Source organism: Lissotriton vulgaris, unplaced genomic scaffold, assembly GCF_964263255.1.
Source record: "Lissotriton vulgaris unplaced genomic scaffold, aLisVul1.2 SCAFFOLD_1220, whole genome shotgun sequence".
NCBI lineage: Eukaryota > Metazoa > Chordata > Amphibia > Caudata > Salamandridae > Lissotriton > Lissotriton vulgaris.
The window spans coordinates 433894-456168 of record NW_028243988.1 but is presented as its reverse complement, the minus strand read 5'-3'; the positions used below and the strand labels follow the sequence as shown (position 1 = coordinate 456168).

Here is a 22275-nt window from a genome sequence, read left to right as displayed (position 1 = left end):
ACACAGTCTCTAGGAGATGGCATGGCACAGCTAGCAGATCTAAAAGCCCTGAAACTGGCACTATAAAATACGGATCGGGAATTCCCCTCATTTATTGTGTGCGATTTGTTTTTCTGTGTGCAGTCATACAATGAATATCTTCACTATTGGGGCCAGAATGGGGTTAGAGATTCCAAGGATTGCACAATAAAGCACAAGTTGCTTTGGGAACAAGTGGCAGAGCTGAAAAAGGTTTTCCACAGGCTCATATAATCCACACATTGAGTCATCAGTGTGTTGGCATAAACAGGTTGAAGGGAATTCACTGGCTGATGAAGCCGTCAAGGCGACAGTGAGAACTGCTACAGTTGTTGTAATCACTCATTCTAGTACAAGGATAGATGGACAAATATTGACAGCTGTAAACACTACCTACAACAACATCTCAGCCTTGCCAAACGTTTTTTCACTCAAGTACTCCTACAAGTTAGATGTGGAAAACATTCCGTATGCTCAAATTCCAGGAGTGGAAACTAGAGTAATACCAAACATGGATTGCAGAGTAGGTTTAATTCTCGCTGCACACGAGGGTCTGGGTTTAGCCCACGCAGGTATTACTGCAACAGTTTCACTACTGAAACAACATTATTAGTGGCCAGTTCTTACCAATCAGACCAAAGGCTTTGTCCTTAAGTGATACATAAAAAAATGATGGACGGAATGCTGAATAAATCATACACTCACCCCCAGTCAAGAGATCTTGGTTAAATCAATCGTTCTTTTGAACACAATGCCACCACAGCCTCATGGGAACAGTCCAGACCGAACTGCCAAGCCAGGTCCTACCTGGACTAGAAACAAGCATCCTGGGACCGGTTTCTGGGCATTACCCTTCATCAGCCAAGCTAGCTTGAATCCAGTGGCACAGTGAGCAAGGGACCCATGTCTAGGCATACCCATCCCACTTAGGGTGAAAAGTGCTACGCAAACAAATGATGGACAGAATACTAAATAAATCATACATCAGTGCAGGCTGGACTGTTCCCATGAGGCACATAGTCAAAATTGATTTGCATGTAGCTGGGTCTGAACTGAACAAAATGTGTTTAACTGGTTTTAACACTTTAGACCCGAGATTCTATTATTATAAGCTTGCACCTACACCTTCGAAGAAAAATATGCTCCTCAATATGAAACTGATACTCTGCTTCCTTTATTTCCCAACTGTCTTTACAGGTTTTCAACTTTTGGAGGGACACCATAGACACAACATCTCTCTGGGGGACTAAAGCTTGGAAAGTTCAAGAAACTGAGGCCGTATTTAAAGCATGTCAAATACTACAGCAAATTTTCTTCCTGAACAACCCAGTGCAACAGACTTCCTGTCTTGGGATAGCCAAGATCAAGGACTTCATCACACCTCAGATTCACTCATTTACCCACTTTGAGGGGTGGCAAAACTATTGGAAGGGATGGCTGGTCTGGCCTATCGACTCAAACAGGTGTCAGTCATGATTCAGGGGTATGAATGAAGAGCTTAGTTTCCCTAGGCCTGACCAATCCAATATACAAGCAGAATACTCAGGGTGGTGACATCCTACAGTGTTGGGACGTTATGCCTAGAGTGGCTTGAATCTTTAACAGTGTCCCAGGTGAAACAACACTTGTCCATACCCTCTGGAGACATGGATCTTAGGTATTTTTTGTTAGGTCCCCAAAAGCCACGTCTGAAGCGCTTCTTATATGCTATTTACTAAGAAGTATGAAAAATCTCTCAACAAGGGGCTGCTGAGAGATTGCATGAGATTGACAGGGTTAACCTAGAAAAGGCTTTTGCAGTGGTCGACAATGGCATGACCATACTGACATCCAGGATTTATTCACTGGGCAACATTGTGCCTTCTGCAATAGATATAATAGAACAGGAATTTTCTATTCTTCAACATGAGCAATCACAACTACGATCTATTCTATTTTTGAGTTGGATGCTGCAACTACTGCATTCTGGTCATGTGCCCTGGCGATATATCAACAGAATGTCTCTGATTTCTGATTACAATCTAACAGAAAGACAGACATAAATGGCACAAAGAGATGCAAAGTATAAAATGTTGCATATTGAAAAATTGGACCAATTACCTTTTACCGTGGCTGAGTCACGCTCCACAGAATCGTTAATCCATGGGCCATATTACACTGCAGGTCAAGTCATTCCAATATCAGTACCATCTACAGTATCACCAGGTAGGCAGGTATGAAACGTTGCAAGAGAGGTACATACATTAATCTTGGAAACTACTGCACAGATTTAGATGCAGGAATGCGGACACTGAAGTTTCTCTCAGTGGGTCAGACTGTGAGAATTCTTTAAGTGGTTCTCTAATTTGTAAGGATATTTTGCCTGTAATGCTTTTTTTGCAAACCTATTTTGTCACTTGAAAGGATCCCCAGCTACCCTGATTCATCCAGTGTTCAAACTACTCTTGAATGGGATTTATTAGATGTTGAATGATCAAGTTTGTTGTGGGATGTTACCATGAATCGCATATCTGGTCACAGTAAATTCCAGGATTAATTGCTGTATACAAATATTGTTTCCATCAAACCACACAGTTAGGGAGGCAACATAATGGCCTTCAATGGATGTGTACTATACACAGTTTGATTCTCTGAGCGGACTGAAAGCCATACTGTAAAAGAAATATGTGGCCTTAACCTCAGCCAGAGAGACTTCTGATCTCCAGGTTGCAGGTTTTTGGCTAAGATACAGGCAGTAGTCGAAACAAACTTCCAGCTCCATTTTGGAGAAATGTTACATCGTATCTTTAACATGTCTGATATGAGTGTGATTGTGTATTGTTGTGTAGTTCCTATAGTACCCATGCAGAACCTGCGAGTTTGGATACCATAAACTGTAGGATTGGTGGCAGACTAACTCTGAGCACCCCTACTGAATATGTTAGCCTGTTTTTGCATTAGCAAGCCCACAGTGCCACTAGTGTCTCCTCTTATTGGGAAGATATTCATTTCTGGCAACCTCAGAAAATGACAAGCCTAATCCCTCAAGATCATGGAAACAATGTTCTACTTTTTTCTCAGTCACTCATGCTCATTTTAGTTTATCTCAGAGATACACAGAATAAAGAGTTTGAGCGTTTCAATAAGGGTTTATTGATCAGTTGTTATTCTTGTGTAAAATATATGAACTGCAACAACCATTAGACAGTAGCAGAGATATATTGATTAGTAGTACGGTAAATATAAAAGGATAGTATAGTTCTACCATCTTGCAATAAGCATGAATAAATACATGGAGATAAAATGAATGAAAAAAGTGTGGGTACTCCTACAATGCCTATCTAGCTGTACCTAAGTGTATCTAGATTGTGAGTAGGTGTGTAGCCAAGAATCCTTCTAGGTTTAGTCAAACCCCATTACCTCAAGTGTGAGAATGCCAGAGCCCTTCTTGGTCTCGAATTGGACACCCCACAAGAGATGTTCAGATCACTGTCAGCTGGAGCATGCAGGAGCCTCAGTGTCTCTGGTCAGTGTGTTGACCTGGAAGTCTCCTGATAGCAAGAGGTGCTGTATTTATACAGAAAAGTATATAGAGTCCCTTTCTCCCATGTACTTGTGTTAGCCATCGTATGAGAATGACATATGTGATGAACCTTGTGCGTCTATATTAGGAAGGTGGTGTATAGCCCCTGCCTGGTTTTCAAGTAGCCTTATGAATATTCATTCATACTGTGTCAATCTAAAGATGAGGTCCTAGAACACTATTGTTCAGGGAAACCTTCCTTCTGCACCCAGGCTTAGAACTAGGTAAAATGTACAGTCCATAAAAAGTGTTCAATCCTTAAAAGGCTCATTATTGTGTAATGTAGGGGAGGTGATATAGGTGAAAGGGTTTCATGTTGCATGTACCTATATTAGGGTACCTATATGAAACATAACAGTAACTATTTAAGAGCATAGGTTCTGGACTATTGTCACCTTTCAGACAATCTTTGGATTTATTCCGTCATATATACACTCCATATTGGGAAGCATTTTAGGAGGCCTTCCACAGGTCCTACTACTTGTAGTGAGTATCCTTGTTTTAAATTTCCTGCTAAGCAATAGACTGCCCAGTGTACAAAGAGATGGAAAAATAACTCCTGGTACGACGAAGTAGTGAAATGCATGGTACTCCATCTGGGTGCACCTCGGCTTTGGGAGCTAATTGAGCATTTGTTCCTTTTGTTCAGATCAGTCTGGGTCAACTGCATCATGCCTGTGCTCCACTGCCTATTCTGCGGATACCAATGTGTGTTGGACATAGGTCTGACCTTTCCATCAGTTGCCCGGACATTGATGTACTACTATCAAGTATTTCCACGGCGCTGCTGTGGGAACAGAAGATCACCTTTGCTCCATTGTTGTGGTACAAGAATTGTGTCACAGGGACCACCATCGCTGAATGCAAGCAACAGTGATGTTGCATCTCCCACACAGTGCACATAAACATTTAGCTCTACGTGTGTTAGGAACAAGTCAGCCTTTTTCCAAAACATGGCAAATTGCAATTCAAAAACACTGTTTGGTTTTGTTTTTCTCTCCTGCTCTCATTGGTCCCCGTGGCTTTCGATGTGTTCCATTGGTCTCACAGTCTGTTGACTCTTTAGAGGACCTATAGAGCTTTTTTATCTTTTTGCATCAATTTATAACAAATATCATGCTTTTAGATATTTTTATACTCATATTTTAGCAATGTTTTTATTCCTTTTAAAAGAGGCATAATTTAACATTAGTTAATATTGTCATCCAGTCGGATGTGGAGTGGGTGTTCTGAGCCCCAAGGTACCCCAATATAAGCCGAGGTAGTTGCATGACCTTTTACCTACATTTGTCCTACCTTACTCTACATAATCGTTCTGGTGCTGACCTTTTGCCTATTTATGTGCCGAATAAATGTTGTGTGGTTTTCTAGCCTCATTAAATATTCATGAGGATTCTTAGTTTCATATTGTAATCACCTGCCCAGGACATGCACAGCAGAATTATCATCTTCTGTATAATAACTCCATACAAAAGTCACTTCTAATGTCATCCTTGAACGACAGACCCATAGTACAATTCCACATCTTGGTAGAACCCCTGAGTTTACGTTTTGGGTATAAAAGAACCAGGTATTCACTAGGCAACTGGAGGAGAAGCTTTCACACTGACACTAGACGCTGAGGTCCCGGCCTGCAGAAGCTCTAGCACTCAGTGGTCTGAGATCCCTTGTGTGGTGTCAAACCGGAGACCAACACGGGGTCCTTCATTCTCTCCCATCAGGTAATGGGGTTGGCTCTTTCCTTGGGTATTCTTGGCTACACCCACATACATGCTAGGGACACTTAGGTACATTTAGATAAGGTTTTTTATGATAGAAGTATGTTTGATTACTGCCATTTCTCAATATATCGGTTCTAAAGACTAACATATCCTTTGGAGGTGTCTGGAATCAGTCTGGACACCAACCCCTTAGCTTAGTTTATCTAAACATGCAGATCCTATGTATTAATAGGAACTACACAACATGCGCCATGAACATGACACCCCTAGACACCCTCTTCAGAACAGTACTGGACATGTGGAAGACAGAAGAAGGACTGTACCTGCTGTTGAGACATGTAAGTACAACTGGGAGGCTGGACCTGCCCTACTTGTTCCCAGGTCACAGAAGTGGACTCAACAGGAAGTTGGCTGACCTATTGAGTCGCAGGTACACAAAAACTGCAAGAAGCCCATTTTCTTGGAGGAACTCAGCTGAGCAGTTTCAAATGGACATGCTCTGGTCCATGCTGGTGGCTTCTTTTGGAGTGAGTGACTCCCAAAGTGATTTTCCTGAGATTCAGGAACCCTTAGCTGTTTACCTGGAGAACTAACAGAAGACTGGGACCAACTACCATGCCAATGTGCAGAGGGTGCATTGTCGTGGACCTGACTTTGCCACTGCTCCTGCTACTTTCTTTTCTGCGGTACAAAAGGGGGTGGTGATGGACGGACCATCTGAATCAATCAAACACGCACACCCAGTCAAAAGGTCTGGGTTTAATCCATCACCGTTCTTTAGCCCACTCTGCCACCCCAGACATGGCTATATGCAAATCAGTCTGACCCTGTGTCTCATGGGAACAGTCCAGCCCGAACTGCCAAGCCATGGCTTTCCTGGACAGGAAACAAGCTTCCGAGGACCGGTTTCTGGCATTCCAGCCGTCTTCAGCCTAGCTTGCTTGAATCCAGTGGCAAAGGGAGCAAGGGACTCACGTCTGAGCATACCCTGCCACACTTATGGCGGCCAAAAGCGGTACAAAAGGAGGTGGTGATGGAGGGAGCATCTGAATCAATCAAACACTCACACCCAGTCAAAAGATCTGGGTTTAATCCATCACCGTTCTTTAGCCCACTCTGCCACACCAGTTCAGACATGGCTATATGCAAATCAGTCTGACCCTGTGCCTCATGGGAACAGTCCAGCCCGAACTGCCAAGCCATGTCTTTCCTGGACCGGAAACAAGCTTCCTTGCTTTGCAAGTTTTCGTAAGTTAAGCCAGTCTGCTCTATGCCACAGGGCTGAGCTCAGGTTTAAGTTGCTGAAACCTTTTTGGACCCAGGCAAGAATAGAGCCATTATTATTTGTTGTAGTATGAGGTTGAATCGGGACTAACAACAGGCAACCATTCAAGCCATTTAAAATGTAGTAAATGCATTTGAGTCCCTCCCTTTGTCATAACATGAGGACATACATATCTAACCTGTGACCAGCAAGTCTTGTATGTAATACCCACGCAGTGCTTCAAAATTTGAAGAAAGACCACACATGAGGGAAGTAATGTACTACTGTGCTTGCAATGAGTCAGACTCTTTCTAGAAAGGGCTACTAGCACTTAATACTAGTATTACTACTGTCTTTATTGTATGAGGGCCTACCAAGCAGTGGCTATAGTCCATCTGTAGGAACGCAAAGAGACAAGGAGTGATTGTGTCCAAGCTGTGCCATCTGAACAGGAGGTGAGACATCCAAACCAAGGGCAGATCAATTTGAACTATTTGCAGCCAAGGAGCGAGCAATAACACACTTGCTATACTCACTAACTCCGAGTATTAGAGAAAAAAAAGGAAACAAGGAGTCACTGGTGCCAATAACCCATAGGGGACACTGTCACATCAAAACAAAATATTCACCAGAATGAACCCAATAAAACAAAGAGAGGGATGTCAGTGAGACGCCTGGCAGCATTCCTCGTCCACTGCAAACACTGCATCAGGGGGAACAGTCAAAAGGGAAATTCTAGTTTTAAAGTGAAGAGGGGCACCTCAGAGCAAGGAGAGTTCATACTCAGATGCTGTTAAGTGTGAGTACCTGTTTATCAGCCATGATCTGCCCTCATTTCATCAGGACTGTGTTGTGTTAAAGATCCTGGCTGGTCATATGTTGATTCCTTTGCTGGGATCAGCTGGTGAATTGGCGGTGACTATAAGATTCTTCGTAAGTGAATGGTACTGAGGTATGTGGATGTCCATGTGTTTACATTCATGTTCTTTCAAGTACCCTATGAGCAGAAGACTGGATATATTCCATCATGCATGGGCTGTGGCTTCTGGCCAGAATATATGTAACTCTGTGACAAATAATATACTCAATAATTACACAAACAGGTCCAGCCAGGCAGGAGATATATTTTATTGAGAGAAGACATGGTCGCATGATACATTCATTGTAGGTAGGTTAGAGGAGGAGCACCGGGGGAGCTGCAGACATTGAGAACGGTAAGTAATCTGGATGTTGTGGGGATCTTAAGAGCAGGACGGCTCAAAGTTTTTGGTTTTTATTTTCATTTTATAACGGGACAAAGTTCATTGTAAACCATCTAGGAATTTTCTTTACATTATTTATTTGGATGCACAAAGGCATCATTTGTTAAAACAAAACAATCATTAGATCCATCTTCCAAAATGGAAGTCTGTGCAACACATATCCCAATTATTCTGAAACCAAATATTGTACATTCATTCTGTATTTCATTCTTCAGAGAAAAGCATTTTTCTCATTCTGGTTTCATTGAAGATCTTGATTCAAATGCCGCATTTAAATTAGGGTGGCTTCTTCAGGACATTCGGTTATGTCAGCCACCCTTCCAACATCCCACCCGAACTAAGACCACTATTTAAAGAGCAATTGTTCTATGCACAAATGATGCGCAGGATATTTCCTGACATACAGCGTAGGACAACTGCTGTGGGAGAAGAGAGTTTGGGAGAGAGACATGAACAACAAGAATATTCAGAGTTTCAAGCACGTGTGATGTCACTGGATAACACATTACAAGCAGAAAGGAGGCCCTCCTTGTGCAACGGGAAGTACTGCTGGGCATGTAGGAAGGAGGCTATAGCAGTTACACTGTAAGTTCTAAAACCTATAGAGGACGTCATTTTTGAATTTGCAACAGTCAATACAGAAGACAAGATCTGCAGGATTGGGCTGGCCTATAGGGAATTAGGCAATATTGAAAGGGCTGGTCTCGTAGGTCAGTGTATTGGCTGTTTTTGTGGCTGTTTGTGGCTTGTTTTATGGTCTACTGGACAGGTTTTAATGTTTATTTCTCTGGAATTAAAAAACATTACTTGCAGCATGTTCAGATTCATGCCATCTACTAAAACTGGCAAAATAAGTATAGCGCATTTCTTTGCAAGTTCAAAACTGGCACAATCTGCTACTTTTTTAGCTACCCAATTCACTAGTGGGGTCACTTCTTTATGCCTGCCCCAGTCCGACCCTGATGATTTATCTACACTGCAGGGACATTGAAATGAAAAGAACAATAAATGCAGTTTCCAGAAGTTATTTGAGATCCAACGAAGAACACTGACAGCAAGGGATGGTGATGGAATAATCAAATTCCCATGATAAACATCCAGGGACCCGATATACAAAAGACAAGGTGCAAATAGTAGTCACACCCATTGCCCCCCGCAGTGCTGCCAATGAGAGTATCAGCTCAACTACTAACCATCACACTCTAACAAGTGTGACAATTCATACTATTCCAGGCCCCCTCAGCTACAAGAATGGTATGGGTTGCAGGTTTTAGTCATGGTAATGTATATTCAATTAATAAACAACTGTTGTTGTGCTCATCCCGAATCAGTCAAACTGCGCCACCATGTGGCAGAGTGTCATAAGAGCCAGTGCTGAATTTTATGTGCCGGTGCCGAGCACAGGAATCCACCGCCTCAAATTAAGGACTGGTTACAGATGAGGATTACAAGGATGCTGGCCTGCAAGGAATAGCAAACCACTATCCTTGTAATTGGGTTACCAAAAAATAACTTTTTTTTTAAAAACCACTGATGTCCCATGAATCAATGGGAGCTACTTTAAAAACAACATCAGTGGGAGCAAGTAGGGCCTTGCTTGCCCCAATGACACTGCCACAATTTACAAAGGGGAAAGTGTTCCCCTTTGGAAATCTGTTACCACAACATCCCACTCTAACTGCAATTGCGGTAACACGGTGACAAATGATTGATGTATTCCTCTTGAAAGTGGAACTAGGAACAGGACTCAAGCCGGTATGTCTCTATGATGGTGCACTGTTGGAGATGTGGAATTGTTCAAGTATTCACTTTCCGTCTCCCTTCAGTTCACAGTAAATGTCTGGCTGCCGCTGTTGAAGTTCCTGATAGAAAGAAGAGAGAATCAATGCCAATCAAATTATTCATCCGAAAGGGAAAAATCTTATTCAAATAGTCTTTGGTCCTGCTCTAGAAGCATACATTATTTGGAGAATAGAAAATGATGTTATTTTTCCAGTATTTGAAGAGTATTCTGAACAATTTAATTTTTCCGTATGGCCCTGTGTTTATTACTCTTGTGCAGTGATCTTCTTCAGGTTCAATGTAGGTTTACTACCTTGCATTGCTTGTTCTTTAGCAGGTCTCATTACCTGATCCTTTGCAACCACCAACAACTGGCTTTAACTGTGTGGACTAACAAGGGGGCTTTGCGTCTGAATATAACAGTTCAGGAGCTACATGTATCAATGACCATTCCTTACACTTGGGTTCAGCTCCTCTACTGATGAATTAATATGTTCCATAGTAGAAAACAAATAGGCAGGTAAAGGAAACTTGCAGTCCAGATTCACCAAGGATTTCCGCCCGCATGGTGAAGGCCGCACACCCTAAGTCATACATTAAAGTACATGCCAACTCTAATGACTCCTTTTTTGTTACACTGGGACTATGTGGGAAATGAGCAATGCTTGCCGTTAAAGTGTTTCTGCTCTTAAGCATCATACTAAGAACTCCCTCAAGGTTTCTCTGATTTCTCTGATTTCACCATCTGTCACCAGTTCTTGGGAAAACCAACATTGGCAATGCTTGTGTCTACAATTTTTTTTAACCTTCTTGCTCATTCAAACAGACACAAAAGCTTTACAATGGAGACCGCTGAATGTGTGTGCATCAAATACAATCTGCATATCCTGACTGACAGTTACAATCCTCAATGTCTCTATTGGGTTCTGCTCACAAATGTGGATGACACATCCAGCAATGGCTGAGTGGGATAATCCAGACAGAGATTCAATGTGAACTTCCTTTGCTCAGGACACCTCTCCCTAATTACTTTGCTGCCAGCGTTATTTAACTGTTTAAATTCCGTGAGAATATGCCTCTTTTTGAGTGGTCACATGCCTTTTTTGATTACTATTATTGCTGGTTTTGGAGTCTACAGACTGCGGTCACATTTCTGATTGGTTTATTTAACTCTCTTATAATGCCACAGTGTATGGTGTAGAAACTGCGTCCATGGCATGGATGTTAAATGTCACTTCTGGATTGCAGTGCTTACTGTGCGTTCCACAAGTGGCTTCAGGTCTATCCTTGTAGCCTGACTGCTGCAGTTCAAACCTGCAGTGCAACCGCTTAAATAGCAGTTTATTGACTGGTATTAACCTCCCTTTTAACTCTTAATACGTTGCACCTATAAAGGTCTTGCAGCCCAATGGATAGGGTACATGGTTTTAATAGTAGGACACATAGTGCAGCCCTGTTTGTCTTCTGTAGAAAATCAGATTACAGAGTAAAATGCCAATACTGGTTCTTGTGAATAGAGGCAGATACAACAATAATTAAACAACTACTTTAATAGTCATTAAAAATTCAGTTCGAAGGTGAAGATCAATGTAATGGTGAAGTTGGATTTTTAATACATAGTAAGGAAGAGCACATTTAAAAAAAATATATTTTCCCTACTCCTGGAGGGTAATTTGAAAGGGAGCACACAGGATACTAGGACAATTCTTGTATATTCTATTCCTAGTGCTTAGGAACCCTGCTTTTGTCTTACCAGACCTCTGTCTCTTGGTTTGTTGTGGGTAAAAGGCCTGTTTCAAACTGGATGTTAGTTCAGGGTGGACACTAGTGATTTCCATAGTCTATTCCTCTACAGAACTTCAGTCTTCAGAGGCATTAACAACTCTTTATTCGGTATGCAGTGCACAACCATATAAGCAATTACAAATACACATGTTAAAATCATCACAAATACATACATATTAATCATATTGCCATGTTAAAAATGAAGACCAAAACATCTGTCTCTTGCAGCCTAAGCTAGATGTAGTCATCATTCTAGGTCTGAAATAATTCTGATTTCAAGTAAGTTGCAGAAATGGCAGATATTCTTAACGATGAACATCATTTGCAAATAACGCAATAAAGTGCTTTATTCACTCTGGGCTCGACAATGTGCAAATTTTGCTTTTAAATGCCATCAAGAGTTGCAAATTATGCAGATTACGCCGTACGTAGCCCTACATGTTCTCAATTCCGCAAAGTGCAAATCCTGCTGGATACTTCCTTTAGTGACCAAGTAAAGTGCATTATAAGTTTCATTATAAGTTTCCTACTACAGCATATAATCAAAAGGGTGTAATACAGTTTAAACTAACATCCTAAGATGCATTCTTAGACTACTTTAATAAAATATTTCTTATCTGGGATAAAAACATCATATATACATTTTTTAAAATAGAACTAGGCTCGATCTACAGGTTTGTTCGGTGCCGTATACAACATTTTAAAAACCTTGCCATATTTATAGCTATAGGGTCTGATTCCAGCATTTGAAGAACCAGAAAGGCAGGGTGGCACTGACGGAGACCCAGAATTTTTAATATCGGGATCAGCCAGCATTTTCTATGTTCAGAATAAAATTGACAGAAAAGAGTTACATGGAGAAGGGACTGCGTTGAGGTACCATCACACGGACATTGGGTTAGCTGCTTGGACCAGTCGTTTGGACATGGAAACGTTACAAGACGATGAAAGACATTTAATCTAAATCTAATCAATAAAAATGTGTCAAAGCTAGATAGGTTCAAAGTTAAGTAAGGCTGGATCTTAGCAGTTGTTTGAATAGACAGTGAGTGCTGTACAGAGATTTTGTTCGCTTCAGCAGACAGTCGGAGATCAGCTAAGTGGTTTAAACATTAATTCCTTAGCGACTTTCTTGAGATCCTGGCCATTTCTAGGCGATTATAGTAGTAGTTCAGCAGGCCCAAATCACAGAAGAACTTCTTAACATATTGTAGCCATAGGATCTTATGAACGTGTTCTAACTTAACACAATCTTTCACGAATGCTTGAGTGAACGTTAATTTATTAGATGTCCATATACGGTGCCATACCAGAACTGGTTGCATACGAATAATATCGGACATGTAAATGTAAATGTATTAGCATTTATATAGCGCACTACTTACCCGTAGGGTCCCAAGGCGCTTCGACCGCTGCGAAACCCTTCCTGGCTTCCCTGAGAGATGGTCCCTTAATGGGTATCTCCAGGGTGAGACCAGGCACCCCCGGCGGTCTGGTGGGGCCGTTAGTGAAGATGAGGCAAGCTAATGCCCAGAGTTGCCGAGTGTGATCGCTGATCAGAGTGGGCACCGAGGCGAGAGAATTATCGAGTCCGCTGACCCTGGTCCAGAAACCTGCCGCGCCGGGAATCGAACCCTGGTCCCGGGCCGTCCTCTGCTCTCGGGTCTGCCGCCTCTAACCAGTGAGCCACACTACTTCTAAATGACAACTGTGTGTTGACGTACTTAGTGGTACTGCAAGTAAAAATCTTAAAAAGCTATTTTCAACCTTTTGAATGGATTCAGCCTGCACATGTCCCCAAACCCCGGCCCCATAAATGGCTGTGCTAACGCATTTGGCATGGTAGATTTGGAGCATCTCTTTAGGGGGTCTTTTTCCAAGCCTCTGTGTGAATGCTACTAGGGCCATTGTAGCCTCAGGAACTGCAACTTTCTGACCTCAATTGCCCTTTTCCAAGTACCCTTTTTGTCTATAACCACCCCCAAGTAGGGATAGGTTGGAGTGTGGTTGATCCTGGAATTACTTATGTAGATGTTGTTTCCCTTTCGTAACTTTTTACCAGAGGTCCTTATGAAAGTCTTTTTTATATTAATTTTTAGATCTAAGTGCGACATGAATGCATTATAATGATTTAGATAGTGCTGCAGTTCAAGGGGAGTGCGGGCCATGATGACCGCGTCGTCCACGTATAGAAGTGCGGGGATTGGGCGGTTCTCAGCTAGAGGAAGGTCCTGTCTCCCCTCCAACATGGCTGTTTCCAAACCGTTTGTATATAATGTAAAAAGAAATGGAGCCAGGGCACAACCCTGTCTTACTCCCCGCTCCACTTTGAAAGGTGAGGATAGCTGGCCCCCCAAGCCATATCTCACTCTTGCAGTTGCGTTTGAGTATATTTCTCGCAGGTAGTTAACCAGGAGCTTGTCGACCCCCATTTCTATCAAGATGTCCCAGAGTTTCACATGGCCCACGCAATCAAACGCTGCAGAGAGATCTACTTGTGCCATGTATAATCTGCCGCCCTTCGTATCTACATACTTGCCTCTAAGTAGCACAAGGTTTAGAACTTGTTTAATGGTGCCGATACCTTCCCAAAAGCCGTACTGGAGGTCAGATATGATGTTGTTATCTTCCGTCCAGCACTGCAAACGTTCTAATAGGATTCGGCAGACCACTTTTCCCAACGAATCAAGTAAAGAGATAGGGCAGTAGCACGTTGGGCTGTTGCGGTTACCCTTTTTAAAAACCGGAACCAAGATGGACTCCAACCAAGAGTCCAAGAGTCCAACCTTTCCTGTAGCTTCTAGGACCCTGAGTAATAAAGGGGCCCATAGATCCATTTTAAATTTGTATAGATCTACAGGGACCCGATCCGGGCCCGGGGCCTTCCCTCCTCTGCTTGCCTTCAGGGCTAGCTCAACTTTGGCCAGGGTAAAATCTAGTGCCAATGAACTAGGAAGGTCAGTTGGGTTTTCAGGCCCTCGCCCAGAGCTACCAAGAATGTGAGTAGTGGGCTCCGTGAGTCTAAACATCTGGGAGAAATAGGCTATCCATTTGGTTTCAGTAATTGTAGCTTCTATGTTGCTGCTCTCTCTTGTGCCCGAAAGGAATGGTGAATTAATAGCCTCCCAAAATGCTGTGCTATCATTAATTTTACGATTTAGAAAAGGGGGTGGTGATGAACAGAGTGTCTGAATAAAGCAGACCACTCTTACCCAGTCCAAAGATCAGGGCTTGATCCATCACCGTTATTTGTCTCACTGCCCCATCCCAGCTCAGAACCTGGCTATATGCAAATCAGTCTGTCCCTGGCCCAGTGCATCATGGGAACAGGGCAGACTAAACTACCAAGCCAATTCTTTACCAGAAAGGAGACAAGCTACCGGGGACCGGTTTCTGGCATTTCAGCCGTCTTCGGCCCGGCTTGCTTGAATCCTGATGGAGCAGTGAGAAAGGGACTCATGTCTGAGTATACCCTGCCACACCTATAGTGGCCAAAAACGATTTAGAAAAGGGGGTGGTGATGAACAGAGTGTCTGAATAAAGCAGACCACTCTTACCCAGTCCAAAGATCAGGGCTTGATCCATCACCGTTATTTATCTCACTGCCCCATCCCAGCTCAGAACCTGGCTATATGCAAATCAGTCTGTCCCTGGCCCAGTGCATCATGGGAACAGGGCAGACTAAACTACCAAGCCAATTCTTTACCAGAAAGGAGACAAGCTACCGGGGACCGGTTTCTGGCATTTCAGCCGTCTTCGGCCCGGCTTGCTTGAATCCTGATGGAGCAGTGAGAAAGGGACTCATGTCTGAGTATACCCTGCCACACCTATAGTGGCCAAAAACGATCTCTTGACTGGGTGAGAGCTTTCTGCTTAATTCAGAGACTCTGTCCCTCACCACCCCTTGTTGTAAATATTTTTGTCCACCCTAAGCGTGGAAGGGTATTCTCAGATGTGAGACCCTTGCTCATTGCACCATCAGGATTCAAGCAAACCGGGCCGAAGACGGCTGTAATGCCAGAAACCGGTCCCCGGGAGCTTGTTTCCTTCCCAGTGTAAGAATTGGCTTTTGTAGTTTGGTTTGCCCTGTTCCCATCATGCACTGGAACAGGAACAGACTAATTTGCATACAGCCGGGTTCTGAAACTGGGATGGTGCAGTGAGCTAAAAAATGGTGTTGGATCTAGCCCTGATCTCTTGACTGGGTGAGAGCTTTCTGCTTAATTCAGAGACTCTGTCCCTCACCACCCCTTGTTGTAAATATTTTTGTCCACCCTAAGCGTGGAAGGGTATTCTCAGATGTGAGACCCTTGCTCATTGCACCATCAGGATTCAAGCAAACCGGGCCGAAGACGGCTGTAATGCCAGAAACCGGTCCCCGGGAGCTTGTTTCCTTCCCAGTGTAAGAATTGGCTTTTGTAGTTTGGTTTGCCCTGTTCCCATCATGCACTGGGACAGGAACAGACTAATTTGAATACAGCCGGGTTCTGAAACTGGGATGGTGCAGTGAGCTAAAAAACGGTGTTGGATCTAGCCCTGATCTCTTGACTGGGTGAGAGCTTTCTGCTTAATTCAGAGACTCTGTCCCTCACCACCCCTTGTTGTAAATATTTTTGTCCACCCTAAGCGTGGAAGGGTATTCTCAGATGTGAGACCCTTGCTCATTGCACCATCAGGATTCAAGCAAACCAGGCCAAAGACGGCTGTAATGCCAGAAACCGGTCCCCGGGAGCTTGTTTCCTTCCCAGTGTAAGAATTGGCTTTTGTAGTTTGGTTTGCCCTGTTCCCATCATGCACTGGGACAGGAACAGACTAATTTGCATACAGCCGGGTTCTGAAACTGGGATGGTGCAGTGAGCTAAAAAACGGTGTTGGATCTAGCCCTGATCTCTTGACTGGGTGAGAGCTTTCTGCTTAATTCAGAGACTCTGTCCCTCACCACCCCTTGTTGTAAATTCATTAATTTTACAGCTATTGTGTTAGGCGACCCAATGTTCCTCTTTTAATTCGTTCCTTCTCTGCTGAAGTGTTCTATTATATGTTTTCCTTAATTTTTTGAGGGCTACATTAAGAGCAGAGTAAGCTTTGGAACAAGATGAATTAAATCAGCTGGTCTTAGATATTATTGGTAATGGTTAGAGCATCATTTACCGATTTGGTTATTATTTTAAAATTGTCTATAATTTCTTAAGGGGATGAACTCTCTGTCAGGCATAGCCTAACTGCTGTCTTAAACGCTCTGACTACCTTATCTGTTATTTTTTCAGGATCAGTGTGAGTCCGCTCTATTCATAGTGAGGTTTTCATCCCGAAAGAATGTCTTTGGCTTTTTCCGACCTCCTGTCAATTGCATGGTCACGGAGATGGGAAAATGATCGCTAAATGCGCAATCATGCGTTGTGAAGTTAGTAATGAGGTTGGAAGCACTAGTTGTCATAAGGATGAAATCAATGCGGCTGGACGCTCCTCTGCCGTTAAAAGTGGGACTTAAATAAACGGCACGTGTTAACAGCTCGTTAGCAAAAGCCAGTTGGAGGAGTAACATTATCTCATTCATGCACTCCCCTTTAGGGGAGTGGGGAAAATGAGTAATGTTGTTCTCTTGGGGGTCCAGAAGGCCGCAGGTGATTTTCTTATTTCTCTCACATAATGATAAGTTAAAATCACCGCCCCACATAATTGTGGGATTTTTCCCATGATTGATGTTAATATAATCTAGGAGAAAGTGACGTATTTCCTTCAGTGTCTCCACTAGATTTGTTTCCTGTAAATTATTGTAGAAATTTACTACCGCTATGTAAGCTGGTTTATTTGCAATTATTAAAATTATCTGGTAGGTCTCCTCATTTTTTAATGAGCTAATTTCTACAGCTTGAATTAGGTTCAAAACATACACCACCAACCCACCTTTGGCTCGCCCTGAGGGTGAGGTAAGTGCAGCAGAAAAGAATGTTTTAAAGCCGTAAAATGAATAGGTAATACTGCCCATGTCTCCTGAAAGCAGAGGATGTCATAACACCGCACAAATGTTATCCATCCTTCTTGGTTAATCTTAGTTCGGGGACCAGCAATGTTCCAAAATATTACACTAATAGCAAACTCTCCCAAGGTATTGACCACTATCTGGGAAGATGGATTCAGAGGACTTCTCTCTTTAGGGGGGGTACTACTAGTTAGGGAAACCACGGATAATTCTGGGTGTTTTGTTTCAGAGAGTCTTGAATGATTTATTTTATGATCAGGTTTAGGTATTGGCAACTCCTGAGCCTGTTCTATGGGGAGCGGGACAGAGTGGGAGGGCGGAATCAGAGAGTTTACCAGGAGTAGATTATCTCGGTGGGGTCAGGGACTGTTGGCCATTGCCCGTCACTTCTTGCTCTCTCAGAGTTGGGACGGACAGATCTTATTGGAGAAATTGGTTGTCAGTCCACCTCCTCTATTAGTGACAAAAGTTTGAATCTGTTCTGCGTTAAAATAGAACCATTGGCTTTTGTGGTGGGATTGGAAACCGGTCTATAGAAGAAGCCAAGTGGGACAGAGAGGATTTCTGTAGGTGAAGTCAGTGTTTCCTCCTTATCAGCTAAGAGAGAGCGAACAATTCTTGGGGTATTGAAATTTATGACAATACAGTCACCCTGGATACTTTTTTGGGAGGGACCAACCCATCCTACTCTCCGTACCATAAGAATTTGATTGATGTTCTGGGGGTGGAAATGCTTGTATTTTACTAGCCAGCCCACTACTTTGTTCTGGAGGGAAAGCCAGGATTCAGACACTCCTTGCTTTAAGGGTGGAACACCTGTTAGTACCAGGACATAGGGACATGATGCAGGTGGCAAGTTTAAAGAATCTGTGTTTGGATGAGCCCTACTATTGGGAGGATTGAGGTTCGCCTTTTTCTGCCCAAGGTTAATGGGATTCTTCTCCCTGCCAGTACCCTTCGGTGTGGTGCCCCAATGATATATGATGATGATTGAGTAGATCCCTTAGAGGCGGTGCAATGTTATTTTCACTGGGGGTCAAGTTGGGAGCTTCTAATTGGACTCTAATTGAGTCAACATCCGCTTTCATTTGGCCCATCTTGTTTTCTATGCGGGCAAATGTTTCATCAAAAAGGGAAGAGAAAAGAGAAGTCATTTCCCCAATGTTTTGTTCTAGGATGTTTTTTACAAGAACTTCCATGTGTTTCCCGATGTTTTGTTGGGTTACATACGAATTGTCAGTATAGGAACCTAAGTGAGCTACAGAGTGGAATTGGCTTTCGTCTGTTTGGGTTCCCAGTGAGCAAAAACCAGCCCCCACTGACACCTTTCCTTCTTTTGCGAATTTGCCACCCTTCTGTTTTGGGCCTGTGACTCGACCTTTCTTTTATTTAGTTTGACCCCGAGTTTGGGGACCCTTCCCTCTTGGGGTGGGAATAGCAGAATGCCTTTCTCGTAGTTCAGGTGATTTTAATAAAGAGGAATCCACTGGCGAGGGAGAGAAAGTTAGGGAGGGAGTATTGTTCAGTAGTAAAGAATTATTAGGATCCTCCTCCCTAGTAGGTGGAAGTTGTGATGGAGCGAGTGAAGGTCTATGCTCTGTTAGTTGTATCTCGTGGTTAATTCGAGATTCAGCTCTTAGTAGGTATGCATCTAAGGTGCCCGTGGTACTCTTACGTTTCTCCATCGGTTGTAAATCACTATGCAAGTCTTAACAATCAGTAGATGCTATGAGTTCTGGGATTGCAGGGCAAACAGCAAAGCTCTTAATGCAACAATGTAGAGGTAAACAATCACTGTTATGTTCAGTTTATAAAAGTTCTTACCAGGGCTCTTAATGGGTCCACCTATATGATAGCGCCAAGGGACTGGTCCCTGCCCTGCCTCGGTCGGCCCCGGACGGCCACAGATGGCCCACCCTTTGCTTAGCCCCGCGCCTGCCCGCGTGCGTCCCGCGGTGCAGGAGGCACAAGGCGTTGATGTAGGGCTGGAAGGAGGGGCTGTGGCACACACTTGTTGGTCCCTCTCACTTGTGGTACAGGTAGTCCTTCTGTTTCCCCGCTCCGCGATCCGCAGTGTCTCCCGCGAAGCGGGAGGCGCAAGGCATTGATGTAGGGCTGGAGGGAAGGGCTGTGGCACACACTTGTTGGTCCCTCTCACTTGTGGGACAGGTAGTTCTTCTGTTTCCACCCTCCATGATCCGCAGCGTCTCCCGCGATGCGGGAGGTGCAAGGCGTTGGTGTAGGGCTGGAGGGAGAGGCTGTGGCACACACTTGTTGGTCCCTCTCACTTGTGGGACATGTAGTCCTTCTGTTTCCCCGCTCCGCGGCGGTGCCAGGCGTTGATGTAGGGCTGGAGGGAGGGGCTGTGGCACACACTCGTTGGTCCCTCTCACTTGTGGGACAGGTAGTCCTTTTGTTTCCCTGCTCCGCGATCCGCAGCGTCTCCCGCGAAGCGGGAGGTGCAAGGCGTTGATGTAGGGCTGAAGTAAGGGGCTGTGGCACACACTCGTTGGTCCCTCTCACTTGTGGGACAGGTAGTCCTTCTGTTTCCCCGCTCCGCGATCCGCAGCGTCTCAGAGGCAATGTTTAGTGTTGCCTGCAAAACCTTTGCTCCTTGATTAGGCAGTGCCCATAGTCACCTTCATCCATTAGCTGATGCCAGGCATAAATGTGCCCCCTAAGACACCTCCACAGAACACTTCCTGATGAAAAGAAGAGAACTGGACCTGCTGTCTATTAGTTAAGAGGAGTTCATAAAGACTGCACCTACCCCCTTGGCACTTAGGAAAAAGAAGTACCCTACAAAGATTCAGCTGGCAGACCTCTTGTGTGGCAACAGGGACACAATAAACTGGCAATGGCCCTCTCCTGGAAATTTCCAGCTGACGAGTGCCAACTGGAACCTGTGAACTATGTTGGTGGCCTCTGCCTAACACTATAAGGAGTTGATTATAATGTCGTCCAGAAAGGCTCCGAACAGCATCCGATTCATACGAATCCGCTTCGGAACCCGCCTTTCCAACCAACTTGGACACATTTCCCAATGACCGATTATGATGGCTGGGAAGCGTTCGAACTGTCCGACTTGGTTCCGAAAGGCATTGGGAGTAACAGAGTAGGTCAAAGCCGAATCATAGAGGTCTATGGACGTAACTTCCAGCAGAGCCATTAGGATGTTAGATTTAAACAGCCTTTCCGAATTGGTTGTTCCGAAATGATTTGGATGTTGAAATCTGACTTTGGCGGTCCATCGCAGGCCCCCCTTCACCAGGGCCTTCCAAATCTGGCCCGTGGGGGTACCCAAGGGACCCCCCTATCTATGCATGCACAGTGTGTCAGGCACCATGGGGTGGCCAACACAGGGTGCAAGGTTTTTCCCAACCACCCCTTTTGTCAATGGGTGCCTCTGTTCTAGTTCGGAACACAGGCCCCCATTGAAGTCAATAGGAGTGCGGCTGATTCGTATCCAGAAGCATCTGGATGCATCAAATCATCGGACTCTCCCGATCTGAGTCATTCAGAAAGCATTCTGGAACCAAATCGGTCAGAATGCTTTCCTAACATCATAATGAACCCATAAGAACCCATAAGGGTCTCTAAGTATCCCCCATTTAGGTCCGCGGGGCCTTAGACATGTACTATTGTACTAGTTTGGGTACTGAAAGAAGTTTTTTTTTTTTTTTTGTCCAAAGCTCCTGGACTTCAAAATAACTTGCCATAAAATGTATCGGACCAGCAAGTCCATGACATCGGAATATATTTCAGTTTTTTCTCATGGGGAGAGGAGTTTAGAATGACACTTTTTGGATTGGAACTTTTTACAACTTTTTTTATTCCAGATTTCACTGAGACTAATCCAGTTGCAGTAATAAACCAGGGCTTCCTCGTGGTTAACCTCAAATTGCACCTACGTCCCCGTCTACCATGACCATTGACTACCAGTTCCGCTATGCGCATTTCTGCACTATTTTTACTTAGCTCTTTTAAAAACATCAAATTTCTGGTTCATCTTCATTGTTTTTGTCATTTTGGTGTTGGTTTGCTTATTTATGAGTTGGTACTTTTAAATGTTTTACATATATTTTGTAGGTAAAATCTCTCTGCTCTGTGCCACAGCTACCAGGAGTTGTAATCAGGTTTAACCCCTTGGCCGGAGCGTTAATTTCACCGCAGCACAGGGGTTGTCCGTGGCCCCACGGTGCTCATGATGGCTCATGGCCGTCATGAGTCACAGTAGGCATGTGCTAATGAAGACCATGAGCCATTCGAACATCAGTCTTGAACCATCTCAAATTTGACAAGTCTGTAACTTCCTCCTGCAGCTCATCCTGCTTCATCAATCTCCAAAGATTTTCTTCTTTTTATCTCTAATTGCTCTATACCTCATGAATACTAGATGATTTGCCATCTTGAATGGGGCTTACTGCTCAGGCCTCTCAATCCCTATTCAACTACTTCAATTTAAAATCATGTTTTGAGATTTTATTGAAAATTATTATTCCATTTCCTAAATAGCGTATTTCTCATGATGTTTTGCTACAGAGAATCTTGATAATTGACTATTTAAGAATGTATTACACTGATTTGTTAATGAACCTTGTTGCTGTATGTTTTACAATGAAGGGCTGCCACAAAAGTTAAATGGTGCAGGGTGGAAAAGAATAACTGCAAATATGAAGAAAATAAGTGAACCATACCTTTTATAATCGATGATTAGAACTTCTTTCTTTATTGTCAAGGTACAACAGCAGGACTCACCTGATATGTAGAATCAACAGTGGTGTCATTTGATGCCTTGCTCATGTTCCTGTTACCTTCAATAAAAACAAAAAATGGGTTAATCCCCCATTGGTAAATGTTGATTATCATTCAAAAAAGCATACAACTTCATTCAATGT

General features: G+C 43.6%; 1 protein-coding gene across 1 annotated transcript in view; it reads right to left on the bottom strand.

Moving 5' to 3' along the window:
* Nucleotides 1-7675: 7675 nt before the first annotated feature.
* The window catches only part of LOC147668186 (sialic acid-binding Ig-like lectin 13), a 314281-nt gene continuing 299681 nt past the window's right edge, over nt 7676-22275 (bottom strand). Inside the window, exons 7-8 of the mRNA XM_086948718.1 lie at nt 22136-22191; nt 7676-9689 (exon numbers count right to left, since the gene is read on the bottom strand). Coding sequence (XP_086804844.1) covers nt 9633-9689; nt 22136-22191 — 113 coding nt within the window. The 3' untranslated portion in view covers nt 7676-9632. The remainder of the gene's footprint in view (nt 9690-22135; nt 22192-22275) is intronic.